Raw genomic sequence first — 19,321 nt, 5'->3', positions numbered from 1 at the left:
TTTAAATTTGAGTTGCTGCCCATACATTCTGAATGGACAATCTTGAGGAGTGTGGTCTTTTTCTATGGGTGTTCTCCACAGATAGGTTTGAAAACAACTAATCTAATTACAGTATATTGCTTTTCTTTGATTTGCTGGAACATGTTACAGATTTGGTCATATTTTTAGCTTACAACAGAATGGTCATATATATTACATTGGATGGAAGTCACTTGGTATTATGGGAATCATCGATGCAAGTGAATGTGTACCAACATTTGGAGCAGGTAAATGGACCTCTGCTGTGATTTTATCAGGACTACTTTTGAAAAGAAGTAGTGGTAGGAAGAAAAGCCAATGCGCTGAAAATTATCACTCTTTGATACGAGATTGCCTTTAGGAGTCATGGAAGAAATGATGTTAAAGTGAAAGGCGGATTCTAAATAGTGTCTCTCTTCGAGAAAGGCATAACCCATGTCAGTTGTGGGAGGAAGGCTGACATTATTTCAATACAAATACTCTCTGTGCATTAAGCAGATGTACAGTAAACCAAGAGTTTAGCAAAAGAGAAGCTGCGTTATAGACTGCTGTGGACATGAAATTCAATTACAATACTGCCATACTTCAAAATTGCATTGTAGTGATTACAAAATGTCAAATGTTTACAATGCAAATTTACAATCCAATTCAGTTCTTTGTTTTGTGGTACCTTTCTTTGGTAAATCTAATCTCACATCAAAATGAGTGTCGGTATTTGATGGCTTGTCTTGTGCATAACAAACCAAACACACAGTTTACAAAATGGCGAGTGGTTGAATGTGAAAGAAAATTCTGATGATCCAAGTGGGATGAATGAAAGGAAAATGTTTACCAAATCTCCAGATAGAGTCATTAGCTCTCACTTGGTTCTTTCAGTTCCATGTTTCCAGAAAATATGTCTTTGCCCATTTATAAGCCTAAAATATATTTGCTGTTATCTTCAGGCAGTAAATTGTGCAAGGAAAAATACTTGCAATAAGCAGATTCTTCGAGTTGAAAGTTAAACTAGGTAAAGACTGAGTTGCTCACCGGAAACCCATCCTGACATATCCAGATCAGATGAGAGGCATCATCCTCAGTAGTTCCCTTTTATTCATTCACAGAATATAGACATCTCTGGCGACAACATTATGATATGGTCCTTCCTAGTTGCACTGGGCTGGTCATTGTGAGCCTTCTTGAATTACTGACATACTTATGGTGAAAGTACCTCACAGTTGTTAGACAAGGAGTTTGATAATTTCGACCAAGTAATGATGAATTAATAGCCATTTAGTCAGCTCCTTGTCAGAATTAACAATGAAGATGGATTGTCATTGTTCCAGAACCAAGTCTTTGGCTAGAGGACATTTCATAGACCAAAAAAGGCCATAATACTGCCATATAATTCTGAGCAAAATGAAAATAACTTCCAAATTATGTTTCTGTGTTAAAAGGAATTTATTGGAGTTTGCAGACAATTCACAGGAGTTTCCCAATGTTGGGGAAGTCCAGAACTAGGGGTCACAGTTTAAGGATAAGAGGGAAATCTTTTAGAACTGAGATGAAAAAATCATTTTTTACACAGAGAGTGGTGAATCTCTGGAATTCTCTGCCACAGAAGGTAGTTGAGGCCAGTTCATTGGCTATATTTAAGAGGGAGTTAGATGTGGCCCTTGTGTCTAAAGGGATCAGGGGGTATGGAGAGAAGGCAGGGATGGGATACTGACTTGGATGATCAGCCATGATCATATTGAATGGCGGTGCAGGCTCGAAGGGCTGAATGGCCTACTCCTGCACCTATTTTCTATGTTTCTATGTTTCTTGAGGGAAATATATAATGTTCTCCTTGGATTGTCTCTTTGAAGTCACGTCACACAGTGGTAAATTAAGAATTTATCACCAGTTAAAGGAAATAATTCTGGAGTGAGAAGCAAACATTTGTAAAGTTGATTACATGACCATTAGATTATTGGAGGGGAAAAACAAAAATCTGATGCTATATCACACTAGAGGGTAGAAAATCTGCCACATTTACAGTCCTGATTGACTCGTGAATCTGGACCCACACTATCAAGGTTGAGTCTTAACTACTGTCTGAATGGCTATTCTAGTCTAAAGCAATTAGAGGTGAGTAATAAATGCTCACAGTCAAAATAAATAAGTGCAAAGGGCAAAGGTTTAGAAAAGATCTAATGAAGCCGAATGTTACTCAGAAAATAGTTGATATCCTCAATTCACAATTCCTTAGTTTGGATAAATTAGGAGGTGCCTTACTCTGAGATTGATTGGGGTTTGAAGAATTTGGAGGCCTCTTGCTTTTCGAGCAGGAAACAGTCTTCTTTTTACTAAAAAAAATAAAAGAAATGGAGAGCTCTCATTTGTGACCTTGGTGAGGATGCAGCAATGCCATCTGGCAGGAAATCTCTAACAATGCATTATGTTATAAAGAGCACATTTAATGCATAGCATAACATTTAATGCCTTGCCTTGTTCTCAAATAAATATTATTCTGTCCCATGATATAATCCACATTTTTTCATAACATTTATGACGTGGTTCATGGATTCTCCAATTGATCCATTTCTGCTTCAATTCAGGAGACTGGTTTAATTATCTGTTCGATTGTGCACAAGAAACATGGATTTTGACAGACTGAGCTCTTGAGATCGAAATTCATGGTCTTTTTGTCACCTCCATTGCTGCCACTGTATATACAGTAGCTCCATGCTTTAAGAATTAGAGTAACAACATTGGCAGAATGATAATTAAACCATTCTCCATTCCATAAACATTGCTGCCATCATTTTGTTCTTGCAGATGCCGATCATGTGCGTGGTTTCATCTATAATGGCTTCAAAGAAATGGCAAACAAAGAAGGTGACATGTCAGCACTGGTAGGTATTTTTAAGATTTCTACTTCATAAGCAGCTGACAAGTTAGGGGCTTGTTTTAACTTAATTAGCCAGCTGGCAATGATATCATTGCCCACTGTCAGAAGAGGATTGCTGCTGCTCCAGATATGAGCATTTTAAAAGTGAACTGCAGCTGATTGAGAGTGTGACTGTCCATTTCAAGCAGTGGTCCCAGGTCCTTTCAATATTCAAGTATTGATTTTGAGCTGTACGTAGGATCCTTACAACAGTTTTATGGTACAATTGGAAAAGAAATGTGCCCTGCTTTCTCTATCTTGGTTTACCAATGCTTCAGCTGGACAATGACCAAGAAATATGTTTTAATTATTTTTGTATGATAATAATGTGTAAAAATGTTCCACAAGACCCCATGGAAATAAACAGCCTTCCTTTCTTATTCAGCATTCCTCCTTCTCAAAGGGCTTTGTTTAATTCTGTCTGAACCAGCAAGGATAACAAGCATGGGACAGGTGCCTTCTGAAGGTGCCCCATCATTGACTTGGAAATACGTTACTTTCCCTTCACTGTTGATGGATCCTAGTCTCAGAACTCCCTATACATGACACTGTTGGAGTAATGCCCCTGTCCCACTTAAGAAACCTGAACGGAAACCTCTGGAGACTTTGCACCCCACCCAAGGTCTACGTGCGGTTCCCGGATGTTTTTGTCAGTCTCCCTACCTGCTTCCACTACCTGCAACCTCCGGCAACCACCTGCAACCTCCGGGAACCGCAAGGAAACCTTGGGTGGGACGCAATGCCTCCAGAGGTTTCCGTTCAGGTTTCCTAAGTGGGACAGGGCTTCACTGCAAGAGAAAAGCTGCAACAGTCAAGACAGCTCACCATCACCATCTCAAAGGCAACCAGGCATGTGCAATAAATGCTGAGCTTACCAGCTACATCCATATGCAGTCAATGAGTAATAGAATTGCCATGTGCCTCTGGTTCTCCCTGATATTTCACATGCAACTTTAGCAAATCACCTTGTAGCTTCTATTTTTGGCCATGTTGCTTACGGTTGCTCTTGACAGAAGGTGATTGGAATATGAAATATTGATGAACAGGAGCACAAACTATGCGTCTGACACCTTCATCGTGATGTACCCATGTTCTGGTGCTAACCAGTTACCCCACACAGCTTCCTTATGCACCCTCTCCACATATACACAAAAAATGTATTATCCACCTGAATTAGTTTACAGTCATAACTAACCGTTATATAAACTTTCAAATCAAATCCAGGGACCAGAATTTGCTGTCTCCCATGAACATTTCCTGAAGACAATACTTCCCACAATCCTCAGGAGCGACACTGTTGTCTTTGTCTTCACCTTGGACGGTTGGTAATGAGAAATCTTCAGAATAAAACAAGTCATTTTATGTTTTTATTCACCTGCACTTTGACTGGAACTGGACTGGACTGATTTTCTGGCATTTCCTTGTTCCTTTGAAGACGATGGTGCACAGATTGAGAAGTTTGCACGTCAGGTGAAAGAGTCAACTTTCAATTTGTTTGCAATCTCACATGGAACAGCAGAACAACACATGCCTGTGAGTAGCCACATTTTACATATCTATCAGGAGTTTGTAACATGACTATGTAACAAACATTTAAACAAATGATAGACACAAAGTGCTGGAGCAACTCAGCGGGTCAGGCAGCATCTCTGGGGAACATGGTAATGTTCTGGGTCAGGCCCCTTCTTCAGGCTGAATGCAGGGAGGAAAAAAAAAACTGGGAGAGAAGAAAGGGCTGGACAACTCACAGCCGGCGACAGATGACCTCAGGCAAGGGGGTTCCCTGATAGGCAGATTATTGGACAACCGCTAAAGATGGAAACAAGTACGAGCCCAAAAGAAATACATAGTTGCGAAGTGTAAAACTTGTTGAATATCCCGTCGCACAAAGTTATGTGGTCACAGTTACTTATAATTTTGTAAACTATTGTTCAGTCCTGAGTGATAATTTAAAAAAAATCCATAATCTCTTTCCTTACAGTAATATTAATGTCTTAATGGGTGGAGCATTACATATCAAATGTTGTGATGGTTTCACAGCTGTGCTATAGTACATTTTGCCGAATTAGTTCTATACACAGCACAAACAAAAATTACAAAACCAGCAACTTCTATTTGAATACTGCATTTCATTAGCCATGTCTCCCAAAATATTTCACGAAAGCAATGTCAAAGGAATGAAAATCAAATACTGCAGTGCAGGAAATTTGCATTAAAACAGAATGTATTTTTTTAAGGCTCAGCAGACTAGGCAGCATTTGTGGAGAGAAACAAAATCAACCTTTCAGATCTAAAGCACTGACCTGCTGAGTTACTCCAGCACTTTGTGTCCTTTTGCGTATTTAACCAGTGTTTGCAGTTCTTTGTTTCTACAAGAAGATGTAAAGCTCACAGGAGGTCCTAGAAAAAAGAAGCTCCCATGCATAATCCTAGCTTGGTGAGGCAAAAATCCCAACTGTAGGGTTAAAATACAGCATGCTCTGGCCATTTCTAGCTTACATTCTTTTCACCTACTTGCATTGCCACAAGGCTGAAGGGAATTCTCCACGGAACATTCTATAAATATTTTAAATCATTATCTTAGACCAAAACAAAACTTCACTGTCATATTCTTCCTTGGAAATGAAATTATACAGAATGTGCTGACAAACAGGAAAATCTGCTAGTTAAATGTATATCCTTCACCTTTCTCAGCTGTCACAACTGTAACATAGGAAACTCCTTGGGCAAGTTAGAGAGAGTGGAACCAGATTGAAAACTATAAAATGGGCCAGCAGTTGTTCCGTCATTGATCAGTTAGGTTGAATGCAAAGATAGGTTTTGAGAACATTTTCAACATGTTAACAAATCAGGGAGATAAATAGCTTTAGGTAATATGTCTCAGGCAGTTAAATCAAGTGCTCTGGCTCTAATTATGATATGAAATAGAAAGAGCAGAGTGTACTGGAACGCCTACAGTTAGAAGGTTAAAGAATACTAGAAAATATGTAAAACTGGGGAGCTTTTTGACAATAGAAATGTGATTTTTGGTGAACTTAATTTCATTCACACCTAGCTAGTGATTGATAGTAAAAAATAAAGTTAATTGCTCGGATAAAGCATGGACACAATGTTATTTTTTAGTTCCTGATTGATCATAGAGTCATAGAGTGATAAAGGATGGAAACAGGGCCTTCAGCCCAACTAGCCCACACCGGCCAGCATGTCCCAGCTACACTAGTCCCGTGCTTGGCCCATATCCCTCCAAACCTTTGCTATTCATGTACCTGTCTAGCTGTTTAAATGTTGGGATAGTCCCTGCCTCAACTACCTCCTCTGGCAGCTTGTTCCATACACCCACACAGTTTGTGTGAAAAAGTTCACAATACACAATACAATTTATTTGTCATTTGGACCCCGTTGAGGTCCAAACGAAATGTCGTTTCTGCAGCCATACATTACAAAACGAAAAAGACCCGAGACACAACACAATTTACACAAACATCCATCACATCGCTGTGATGGAAGGCAAAAAAACCTATCTCTCCACTGCACTCCCCCCCCCCCGATGTCAGAGTCAAAGTCAAAGCCCCTGGCTGGCGATGGTGATTTTCCCGCGGCCATTAAAGCCACGCCGGGTGATGCAAGGTCGCACACCGGGTCTTGTTGTTGGAGCCCCCGGCGGGCGCTCGCAAAGTCCTGCGGCCATTCCAAGCCGCGCGGGGCGGTGATGTAAGGCCCCGCTCCAGGTGCTCTTCAACCCCGCAACTCGGGCGGGAGAAGTCGCTGTTGCGGAAGCCCCGAAAAGCGGTCTCCCACCAGGGACCCGCGGGCTCCCAGTGTTGCCGTCCGCCAGACCCGCAGTTGCAGCCTCCGAATCTCCGGGGGTCGGGTCACAGCAGCGCTCCACCACAGCTCCACCCGCTCCACCCGCTCCGGACTCGGCCAGCCTCGTGACGGTGAGTAGTCCGCAGCTCCGCAACTGGAGCCCCAGGTCGTTCCTGCTGGAGGCCGCTCCACGTTGCCCAGCCCCAACGACAACGGAGACCCAACAAGAAAAGGTCCGGTCTCCCTTGCAGGGGAAAGATTTTAAAGTTTCCCCCCACCCCCACACCCTGACAAAAAAAATAATAAAAACTACATAAAAACGAGACAAAAATAATAAAAAGACTGACGGACTGCAGATGCCGCTGCTGACGAGAGTCGCGCCGCCCACTTACCCTTCAGATTCCTATTAAATCATTTCCCCTTCACCTTAAACCTATGTAGTCTAGTCCTCAATTCGCTTACTCTGGGCACGAGACTGTAATGAAACTGAAATGAAATCAATTAAACTCAGACATTTCGCCTGGTATGTTAGCTCCTAATGGCTGAGGCAATCACAGACTCTTTCTGCCTCAAACCAGTTTACATATTTGTAATACCAATGGCTACAATTCCACATCTACATATAAAATCACCGACCTGCATCAGTTACCAGGAAAGAGAAGAAAATAAAAACTTGTGGAATGTTAAACATAATATGATTCCTTAAAACGTTCTAGGCATCAGCATCTTGTTACCTTAACCTCAAGCATAACACCAGATTACATGCATTTCAAATTAGCAAGTCATGTAAGGAAATTCTGAACCTTCTTTCTGAAAAAAGTATTCAATATTTATCTTAAAAGCCCATGGATTTAAAATAGCTAAAAATAAGATGGCTGAGTAATAGGAAGCAATAAATGGTTGTGAAAAGTTGTTTCTTGAACTGGAGGAAAGTGAAGTCCCCCAGGGGCAGAACTTTTCTTAATAAATATAATGGTGATTTAACCTGGGCCTAGAGGGCAATCTTTCCCAATCTGCATATGTCACAAGATTGGAGGTATTATGAACCATGGAGAGGATAGTAATAGATTTCATCAAAATAGAACTATGCTGGTGGAAAGACAATTATGTATAGTCTTTCCGCTGGCTGGTCAGCACACAACAAAAGCTTTTCTCTGTACCTCGGTACATGTGACAATAAACTAACCAAATTGAACTGGAATGGGCAGATAGGTGACTGAAGACTACAGGAAGAATGGGGAGGTAAAGAAAACAAATGGCATAATTGTTAAAGGGAATAGGTAGAGTGAGATCGGGGACTGTACATGCATAGTTGATTGAAAGTGGCAGGGCAGGTTGAGAAGATTAAAAACGCAGATTGCATCCTGTGATTTTGAACAAAGGCATAAAATAAAAGACTAAGGAAGTCATGATTTACAAAACACTGGTTTGATTACAACGGCAATATTGTCGAGTCGAGTTTATTGTCATACAGTGCATTCAGAAAGTATTCAGACCCCTTTACTTTTTCCACATTTTGTTACGTTACAGCATTATTCTAAAATGATTTTTTTTTTTTTTTTAAATCCTCAACCTACCCACAATACCCCATAATAAAAAAGTGAAAACAGGCATTTAAAAATGTTTGCAAAGTAATTAAAAAGAAATCTGAAATATCACATTTACGTAAGTATTCAGACCCTTTACTCAATACTTTGTTGAGGCATCTTTGGCAGCAATTACAGCTTCATGTTTTCCTGGGTATGATGCTACAAGCTTGGCACACCTGTATTTGGAAAATTTCTCCCATTCTTCTCTGCAAATCCTCTCAAGCTCTGTCAGGTTGGATGGGGAGCATCCATGCACAGATATTTTCAAGTCCCTCCAGAGATGTTCGATCGGGATCAAGTCCGGTCTCTGGCTGGGCCACTCAAGGACATTCACAGACTTGTCACAAAGCCACTCCTGCGTTGTCTTGGCTGTGTGCTTAGGGTCATTGTCCTGTTGGAAGGTGAAACTCTGCCCGTCTGAGGTCCAGAACGCTCTAGAGAAGTATTTCATCACGGATCTCTCTGTACTTTGCTCCGTTCAGCTTTCCCTCAATCCTGACTAGTCTCCCAGTTCCTGCCGCTGAAAAACATCCCCACAGTGCAATGCTGTCACCACCATGCTTCACCATAGGTATAGTATTGGCCAGTTGATTGGCATGGTTTCCTCCAGACATGACACTTGACATTCAGGCCAAAGAGTTCAATCTTGGTTTCATCAGACCAGAAAATCTTGTTTGTCATGTCTTTTGGCAAACCAAGCGGGCTGTCATGTGCCTTTTACTGAGGAGTGGTTTCCGTCTACCATAAAGGCTTGATTGGTGGAGTGCTGCAGATATAGTTGCCCTTCTGGAAGGTTCTCCCATCTCCACAGAGGAACTCTGCAGCTCTGTCAGTGTGACCGTTGGGTTCTTGGTCATTGGGTTCCCTTCTCCCCCGATTGCTCAGTTTGGCCGGCAGCCAGATCTATGAAGAGTCCTGGTGGTTCCAAAGTTCTTCCATTTAAGAATGACGGAGGCCACTGTGCTCTTCGGGACCTGCAAGGCTGCAGAAATTGTTTTATACCCTTCCCCAGATCTGTGTCTCGACAGAATCCTGTCTCAGAGGTCTACGGACAATTCCTTCGCCTTGGTTTTTGCTCTGACATGCACTGTCAACTGTGGGATCTTATATAGACAGGTGTGCCTTTCCAAATCATGTCCAATCAATTTAATTTGATGTGGACAAGCTTTTCCCTTTGAGAATAGGGAAGATTCAAACAAGAGGACATGACTTCAGAATTAAGGGACAGAAGTTTAGGGGTAATATGAGGGGGAACTTCTTTACTCAGAGAGTGGTAGCGGTGTGGAATGAGCTTCCAGTGGAAGTGGTGGAGGCTGGTTCATTGGTACCATTTAAAAATAAATTGGATAGGCATATGGATGAGAAGGGAATGGAGGGTTATGGTATGAGTGCAGGCAGGTGGGACTAAGGGGAAAAAAGTTGTTCGGCACGGACTTGTAGGACCGAGATGGCCTGTTTCCGTGCTGTAATTGTTATATGGTTATATTATATGGTTAATTTACCACTGGTGGACTCCAATCAAGTTGTAGAAACATCTCAAGGATAATCAATGGAAACAGGATGAACCGTACCTCAATTTTGAGTGTCATAGCAAAGGGTCTGAATACTTATGTAAATGTGATATTTCAATTATTTATTTTTAATTATTTTGCAAATTTTTCTAAACACCTGTTTTCGCTTCTTCATTCTAGGGTATTGTGTGTAGATTGATGATTAAAAAAGAATTTAATCCATTTTAAAATAAGGCTGCAACATAACAAAATGTGGAAAAAGTGAAGGGGTCTGAATACTTTCTGAATGCACTGTATATCAAGTATGTGTGGTATAGGTAAAATCTTGTTTGCCCTCCATAGTAGTGCATGGTTGGTTCCTCATGAATTGGAGACCACAGTTCAGGAAAGATATGCTGAGAATGGATGCAGAAAAGATTTATAAAATAATTCCAGGGATGATGGACTTGAGTTATGCAGACAGACTGGAGAAGGTGGGATTGTTTTCTTTGGAACGTAAGAAAGTGCAGTAGATATGATACTTAATATTTTGAAAGGTATAGAGAGAGTGGTTGGAGAGAAACTGTTCATATTGAAGTGGTCAAGAAAGTGATTACAAAAATGACACAAGGAAAAGCGTTTTCACTTAACAATGGGTCATCGTCTAAAATGCACTGCCAGGGATTATAGGGAAGGCTAGATACAATTGTAGTATCCAAATGGGAGTTGGATAAGTATCTGAAAGAATGATATTGCCGATCTATTGAATGAAGGTAGGGAGTGAATCTGGCTGGATTACTTTTACATTGAACTGGCACAATGAGGCAAATGAACTCCTTCTATGCTGTAACCACTGTGTGATTGAGCGATTCTGTGAAAACTCATCCAAAAGCATTTCTTGCTATATTAAAGATGAGTTAGATACCATTCTGGGTAAGACAGAGTTGAACCTAAATTCTTTCACTTCTTTTACTGAGATGCAAACATTAAGTATAAAATTAATACTCAATAATTCAAATAGCAAAATGCTTCTTCTGTCACTGGAACTGAGGAGAGAAAAATAAAAGGCAGGACAAGTTACAACTGATAAATGCCTGAGACATTTGCAACTCAAATCACCTTAAAGAATTGTGAGTAACTGTGTAAAATGTTTGCTTAAGAGTGGCATGATGGCGCAGCGGTAAAGTTGCTGCCTTACAGTGCCAGAGACCTGGGTTTGATCCAGACTACGGGTGCTTCTCTATATGGAGTTTGTACATTCTCCCCAGGACCTGCGTGGGTATTCTCCAGGTGCTCCGGTTTCCTTCCACACTCCAAAGACGTACAGGTTAGTTGGTTAATTGGCTTGATATAATTGTAAATCTTCCCTAGCGTGCGTAGGATAGTGTAAGTCTGCGGGGAACACTGGACAGCACGGACTCAGTGGGCCGTAAGGCCTGTTTCCGCGCTGTATCTATGAACTAAAACTAAGTTTGATTGTCATTTCTTGTCTATGCTTTCTTATGTTTCATCTCCATTTTTTTAATTTATTGATAGCAACAGCTAAGGGAATTATTTTCCATCATAGTCAGTGTCGTTTGGCCCATGACTTTGTCCAAGTACAAAGGGAGCTATGTTCAGGTAAAAGAAATGTTGCCTCTACCCATTCATATAAACCATTCTGTATACTACTGCTACATAAAAAATATTAAGAATGTTGTCATTTGTCACAGATGTTTCACCGTGAACTGTGTACAAAATGGATGCTGAATGCAATTAGTACAAGTGCACATATTTTGAAAGGGAAAGTCTATCATAATTACATGATTGATCTCAAAGTTAGTAACTCCAAATTATTTGGCCGGGCTCTGCACATCCTCCAGGTAAGCTGAAAAAACAGGAAAACTATGTTACTTTAATGATCACAAATGGCTCACAAATTTAAATACTAGCTGGTTTATGACAATAAAAATAGATTCTCATTAAATCCTTTGTCCAAGAATACTATGGATAATAAAAGCAATGGGATCTCATGTCTGTTACTTCTGCATTTTTATTCTGGTACATTTTGGCAAGTGTTTGAATTTCCTTGCTTAAAATGTCTAATTGAATACAGGAATACAAACAATGGATGCTGTTATGCTGTTATGTTGGCTGTTATGCTGTCCAAATAAATATGCCTGGTGAGGAGTTGGATGCCACAGCATGAACAGAGATTTGTAACTAAATCTCCACCAACCCTTACCTCATTATTGATCCCTAGGTTGTGAAACACACCATGTCAATGTCAAAGCCTTTAGCTCACCAGGTTAGTCAGGAAGTGGTGTTAGGTAAATTGAATGGTCGCACATCCCTCGTCGCACTTCCCTGTTTCCTAATCGAACACCATTGAGCTACTAATAACCATTACAGATATGTGAAGAGAAAAAGATTAGTTAAAACAAATGCAGGTCCCTTGCAGTCAGAAACAGGTGAATTGATCATGGGGAACAAAGACATGGCAGACCAATTGAATAACTACTTTGGTTCTGTCTTCACTAAGGAAGACATAAATAATCTGCGTGGTGTTAGATAAATTGAATGGATTAAAGGCCGATAAATACCCAGAGCCAGATAGGCTGCATCCCAGAGTACATAAGGAAGTAGCCCCAAAAATAGTGGATGCATTAGTGATAATTTTTCAAAACTCTTTAGACTCTGGAGTAGTTCCTGAGGATTGGAGGGTAGCTAATGTAACCTCACTTTTTTTTAAAAGGGAGGGAGAGAGAAAACAGGGATTTACAGACCAGTTAGTCTAACATCGGTAGTGGCTAGAGTCAGTTATTAAAGATGGAATAGCAGCACATTTGGAAAGTGGTGAAATCATTGGAAAGTCAGCATGGATTTATGAAAGGTAAATCATGTCTGATGAATCTTATAGAATTTTTTGTAACTAGTAGAGTGGATAAGGGAGAACCAGTGGATATATTATATCTGCACTTTCAGAAGGCTTTCGACAAGCTCCCACATAAGAGATTAGTATACAAACTTAAAGCACATGTTATTGGCAGTTCAGTATTGATGTGGATAGAGAACTGGCTGGCAGACAGGAAGCAAAGAGTAGGAGTAAATGGATCCTTTTCAGAATGGCAGGCAGTGACTCGTGGGGTACCGCAAAGCTCAGTGCTGGGACCCCAGTTATATATAATATATATTAATGATCTGGACGAGGGAATTGAATGCAACATCTCCAAGTTTGCGGGTAACACAAAGCTGGGGGGCAGTGTTAGCTGTGAGGAGGATGCTAGGACGCTGCAAGGTGACTTGGGTAGGTTGGGTGAGTGGGCAAATGCATGGCAGATGCAGTATAATGTGGATAAATGTGAGGTTATCCACTTTGGTGGCAAAAACAGGAAAGTAGACTATTATCAGATTCAGATTCAATTTTAATTGTCATTGTCAGTGTACAGTACAGAGACAACGAAATGCATTTCAGATAATATTATCTGAATGGTGGCCGATTAGAAAAAGGGGAGATGCAGCGAGACCTGGGTGTCATGGTACACCAGTCATTGAAAGTTGGCATGCAGGTGCAGCAGGCAGTGAAGAAAGCGAATGGAATGTTAGCATTCATAGCAAAAGGATTTGAGCATAGGAGCAGGGAGGTTCTACTGCAGTTGTACAGGGTCTTGGTGAGACCACACCTGGAGTTTTGCGTACAGTTTTGGTCTCCTAATCTGAGGAAAGGCATTCTTGCCATAGAGAGAGTACAGAGAAGGTTCACCAGACTGATTCCTGGGATGTCAGGATTTTCATATGAAGAAAGACTGGATAGACTTTGCTTGTACTCACGAGAATTTAGAAGATTGAGGGGGGATCTTATAGAAACTTACAAAATTCTTAAGGAGTTGGACAGGCTAGATGCAGGAAGATTGCTCCCGATGTTGGGGAAGTCCAGGACAAGGGGTCACAGTATAAGGATAAGGGGGAAATCCTTTAAAACTTTTGGGACCGAGATAAGAAAATTATTTTTCACACAGAGTGGTGAATCTGGAATTCTCTGCCACAGAAGTTAGTTGAGGCCAGTTCATTGGCTATATTTAAGAGGGAGTTAGATGTGGCCCTTGTGGCTAAAGGGTTCAGGCGGTATGGAGAGAAGGCAGGTACAGGATACTGAGTTGGATGATCAGCCATGATCATATTGAATGGCGGTGCAGGCTCGTGCACCTATTTTCTATGTTTCTATCTATCCCCTGTTCTTTGAGGTCTGATCATACGGAGTGATAACAACAGGTGATAAGAGAAAATGGTATTTCCCAATGCTAACATTTATCATTTCTATGAATTTAGAAAGGTAAGTTAAAACTCTGAAGTTCAGTAAATAGTGGCAATCATGATAAGTGTCAATTAACATACATGTGCACAATTAACATTCTGCACATTGTGGGTGGGTGCGTCTGTGTGTGCATATGTTTTTTACGCTGTTTTCTCCTTTTAGATATTTACTGTCCAAACCAAATCTCAATGTTTTAAGGCTTTGTTAAAATCTATCTATGAAACAGATGAATTAAGTGAAAAAGTAAAAAATGTGGACATTTCAGAACATATTCAGCATGCGGCATCTATGAGCAAGGTAAGGATAATAAACTCTAAAGGGGGGAAATCAGTTCTACAGAAGTTTAAAAGTCAGAAAAATGCAGATAGAGGAAATCTGAAATAAAAACTGAAAATGCGAGAAGCTGTAGAAGAAGGGAAGGATGTAATGTTTCAGGCCAGAAATCCTTTGCCAGAACTTGTTTCTTTTTTTAGAGATGCTGTGTCTGACTTGCTGAATGTTCCCAGCCTTTTCTATTTTTAGTCCAAGAATGTTCCTGTTCTCAGAAACTGACCCACAGACACTGGAAATCTGGGTTAAAGTATGAATTGATTGCTCTGATTTTGCTGGATTCTTACCATTTCCCTGTTGCTGGCATGTTGGTAATATCAGCATCCTGTAGACAATTAATCCATGTGGAACGTCTATTACTACGTAATGAATGTTTACCTGTTCGTGCATGTCATGAATATCGAAAGCAAACAAATCAATATCTCTCTAACTGCCTGAATGCTTAATCAAAAATAAACTTGTCTCTTTTGATATAAGATATTTGCATTCACTTCCGTGTATCATAGTCCAAACCTAAATATTTATCCCCAGCATTAACCAATAAACCATGAACGCGAAAGTATTGTACACAGGTTGCATAACACTAGGTTTAGGACTGCTGGTGAATAAGCCATGCCCTCAAATTACTGGGGGTTACAGTTTTCTTTATTATCATTAACTGAAAGAAGTAAAAAAAGAACATTTTAACAATGGACTAGACCTATAGCTAAGAGTGAATGCCTGAGGCTTAAGATTTGGATCTAGGCCAGACAAATTTAAAGGAAATTACTTTCAGTTCACTGAGATATAAAGAACCAATGTCAAACAAGTTTGGACAGTCTTCATTTTTTTATCTCTGAAAACAAGCCCCAGGGATGAAAAGCAGCCAAAATTTAACTGCTATGGGTATTACATTGACATTCTGACTACCTTAGATTGGCTAGTCAGAAACTAAACATCATTTTATCTTGATGCAATAAAGTATGTGAGAAACTTTGGTCGGGAAGCTTATCTAGACGGAACTTGAACCTTGGAATGTTTAATGCAAAACTGGGTAGATGACAATACAATTTTTTCATATTTTTGGATGCATAATGTTAACCCTTAACAGTTTTAGAATTTTTCATAGAACTTCATATAACAACAATTAGATCCGGAAACATGGGAAACAATATAATGTAGAACATAGAAAAGTATAGCACAGGAACAGGCCCTTCGGCCCATAATGCCAATGCCAAACATGATGTCAAGATAAATTAATCTCATCTGCCTAAACATGATCCAAATACTTCCATTTTTGCATGTCAATGTGTCCTTATAAAAGCCTCTAAAATGCCCCTTTTGCATGTTCCTCTCCACCACCCCGACACCTTATTCCAGCACCCACTACGCTCCTTGTAAAAATCTTGCCCTGTAAATCTCCTTTAAACTTTGCCCCTCTCACCTTAAAGCTCTGCCCTGTACATCTTTGACATTTCCATATTGGATAAAGGTTCTGACTGTTTACCCTAACAAAGTCTCTCTTAATTTTACATACTTTCAGGTCTCCTCTCAACCTCTGGCATTCCACAGAAAATAATCCAAGTTTGTCCAACCTCAAATTACGGATAGGAAAGGTTTAAAGGGATGTAAGCCAATTGCAGGCAGATGGGACAAGTGTAAATGGGGCTCCTTGAACGGCATTGACTAGCTGGGCAGAAGGGTCTATTTCCATGCATTATGACTATGACTCTCCTTGTACTTAATCCAGGTATCTTCTGCACCCTCTCCAAAGCCTCCATATCCTTTCCTGCCTGTAAATGAGGTGACCAGAACTGCACGCAATACTCCACATGCAGCCTAAACAAAGTATTTTATAATTGCATCATGACTTCCTGACTCTTATATTCAATGCCCTGGCCTATCAATTATGGGCATACAACATGTCTCAAGTGTAATTGAAAGACTATAAATGGTAAAAGAAAAGGAGCAGTTCAAGTGTAAATTTATCTTGAAGCATTTCCTTCTACAATTACCATTAATTTTACTGTGAAAGTGTTTATGTCACCAAGAGTTGGTATGTCATTCTTTATACGTGTTAGTGATGGTTTGTGCTAATTTCAGATTGTTCCTGTAGCATTGGTGGCCTTAATGAGAAGCTGCTCCATATCCACAGCAAAAGATATACTTGCGTCTGCTCTGGCTGTTCGAGATGCGATTAGTATGTGGAACCCCCCAAAGACACAAGTGGAGGGTAGTACACTCTGAGGTATCTGGAAAAGAGAATTATGGCAACTGTGCAGAAAAATATTCAAGAAAATCATCACAAAGGGCTGAACAAACAATAAAGTACTATTTTAATATGCCAATTTTACATGCAGCAAACTCACACAAACAGTAATAATTATGTAAAATATACATTGAACATACAGCATGAAAATAGGACTGAGCTTAGTCACATAGTACAAGGATTTATGTTTCACACCAGCTCCTTCCATCTCTTTCCTCGAACTCTGTCAGTATAACCTTGCATGGCCTATTCCATCATAGCCATTCTTCCTATCTAGTCCTCCTTTAAAGACAATTCAAAACGTCTACATTTTATTCTCAAATTCTCACCACTCTCCCCCATCTTACATTTATAATCTGTAATTTTCTTTTTACATATAAATGAAGACAGTCTTCACATCTTCATCATCACAACCTTTCATAATCATGAAGAGACCAATTAGGTTTTCTGATGTGTGCAGACTGATTGTCATGAATACACTCCCAAAGCACCTTATATGTTAACTCTCTGAACTGTTGTACCTTCAGGGCTTGGTTTAATTCAATGTTCCTATCCTATTTAATATAGGATTCGTTTGTAAACACAGAATTGTCAATAAAAGCAAATTTTTAATGGAAAAACGATTATCAAACCTATTAATAAACATTTAGCTGTTCATAACCAACAATGCATGAATTAGTGGTTATTAAGTGAGGATGCAGAGTTGTATGGCTCCCAGACTCTCCTGATATCATACTAATGGCTATATCCTGCATTCTCTTTTATTTCAAATGGGAACAACAGCAGAATAGGTTACAGGGGGATTTAGTGGAGAAATGGCACTGCTCTATAAACCAGCATATACTTAATGGGCTAAAATGTCTCCTTCTCTGTTGTTAGCTAATATAGATCATTTTACATAACAATCAGTTTATTTGTGCTTTTAACAATTTCTTATCTTCTTGAGGTACAATCTTGACTGCTGTTACTCATACTTGCCGATGGAAAAAACACTCTAGTTCTTACGTAAGTGCATTTACAAAATAGCTCTAATTCATATCATGTGTAGGAAGGAACTATGGATGCTGGTTTAAAATGTAGATACAAAATGCTGGAGTAACTCAGCGGGTCAGACAGCATCTCTGGAGAACGCTGTCTTTTTTTGCATATCTTTCATTCATTTATTATATATCTCTCTACATCACTGTCTATATCTCTCGTTTCCCTTTCCCCTGACTCTCAGTCTGAAGAAGGGTCACGACCCGAACATCACATATTCCTTTTCTCCAGAGATGCTGTCTGACTTGCTGAGTTACTCCAGCTTTATGTGTCTAATTCATACCTTTGTGGTCCAAGGATAGACTGAAACAATTCAATTGAATGTCATAGAGTAGGATGGTGGCTCTGTGTGTATGTATCTGGGAATAGGAGAAGATGCCTGGGGCCATCAGTGATACCATGATGTTGACCATTTTCACAAAAGGCAACAAATCCAATCATGGTAACTACAGAGAGACGTCACAGTAAAAGTCATGACCAAATCGGTATCCAGCCACCTCCTCTAAAACCTGCTCTTGGGTCCATAGTGTGCATTCTGTCCATCTAGAGGCACCAGAGATATGATCTTTTATATACAACAACTCCAAGAGGCATGCAAGGAGTAGTATCAACAAGGCCACAGCTGCTTTTGACTTCATAAAATACTTTGACTTGTCAATTGAGAGGGACCACAAACTATCCTTCTCTAATTTGATTGCCCCAAGAAAATGCCATTCTCAGACAACTAAAGTCCACAATAAAACCCTTGCACAAGATGTAGTACTTCCCATTTTGAGGAACCCTTGCACAAGATGTAGTACTTCCCATTTTGAGGAACTCATTGTCAGTAGAGACAAACATTGACGATGAATTCACTTTTGACTGTCTGAAGAAAAGACTGTTTATAGATCAAGACCTCTAAAGCTGTCATCAAGCTTATGGTCTATTGGACCGCATTGATCCCTGGCCTCCATTTGGCACATACTACCACCAACAAATACCTTAAACGCTGGAGATGAGTCACCAATTCTGTCAGCAATTCTGTCCACAAGATTCTCCAAGGATAAGCCAATAGGTTTATTGGCCCAGCCTTAGAGCCTTAATAGGTTTATTGGCCCAGATAATTTCCTTACAACTAATGCCTCAACTACGTTTTGGTACTGATGAGCAAGCAATGTTATTTTCATGTCTAGCACCAGCTCCTGGAATAAACACTCTTTTGCGAGCTCCATTGTTGCAAGCATTTAGCAGATGGGCAGAGGAAAATATTTAAGGAAGCTCTCAATGCCATGGTGTAGCATTGCCATTGTTTTGTAGGAATCCTTGGTCCACCACTGCTCAAAATAGATAAAGAGCATTGAGAACTTTGGGTGACACAACAAACTGCAGATGCTGGAATCTTCTGTAGAACACAGAGTGCTGGAATAGCACAGCGGTTCAGGCAACATCCCTGGAAGACACGGATAAGCGATGTTTCGGTTTGGGTCCCTTCATCAAACTGGGAGGAACCTTCTTCAGACAGAATTTTGGGTGCCTTTGAGCACACACAACCCAATGAGAGCAGCAGAATGAAGTCAGCACCTACCAAGCCACTCACAGCCTGTCTCTTCAGATATC

At 40.2% G+C, this 19,321-nt stretch overlaps 1 protein-coding gene across 1 annotated transcript in view; it reads left to right on the top strand.

Annotated features, from left to right (window-relative positions):
• The window catches only part of gckr (glucokinase (hexokinase 4) regulator), a 61,521-nt gene extending 44,176 nt beyond the window's left edge, over positions 1–17,345 (top strand). Inside the window, exons 12-19 of the mRNA XM_055635538.1 lie at positions 169–266; positions 2,818–2,894; positions 4,154–4,250; positions 4,365–4,462; positions 11,352–11,435; positions 11,528–11,677; positions 14,272–14,406; positions 16,522–17,345. Coding sequence (XP_055491513.1) covers positions 169–266; positions 2,818–2,894; positions 4,154–4,250; positions 4,365–4,462; positions 11,352–11,435; positions 11,528–11,677; positions 14,272–14,406; positions 16,522–16,665 — 883 coding nt within the window. The 3' untranslated portion in view covers positions 16,666–17,345. The remainder of the gene's footprint in view (positions 1–168; positions 267–2,817; positions 2,895–4,153; positions 4,251–4,364; positions 4,463–11,351; positions 11,436–11,527; positions 11,678–14,271; positions 14,407–16,521) is intronic.
• The last annotated feature ends 1,976 nt before the right edge of the window (positions 17,346–19,321 follow it).

The sequence above is a fragment of the Leucoraja erinacea genome, chromosome 5 (genome assembly GCF_028641065.1).
Source record: "Leucoraja erinacea ecotype New England chromosome 5, Leri_hhj_1, whole genome shotgun sequence".
NCBI classification, from domain to species: Eukaryota; Metazoa; Chordata; class Chondrichthyes; order Rajiformes; family Rajidae; genus Leucoraja; species Leucoraja erinaceus.
Note: the sequence above shows the minus strand (reverse complement) of the source record. Positions and strands in the feature narration are given on the sequence as shown.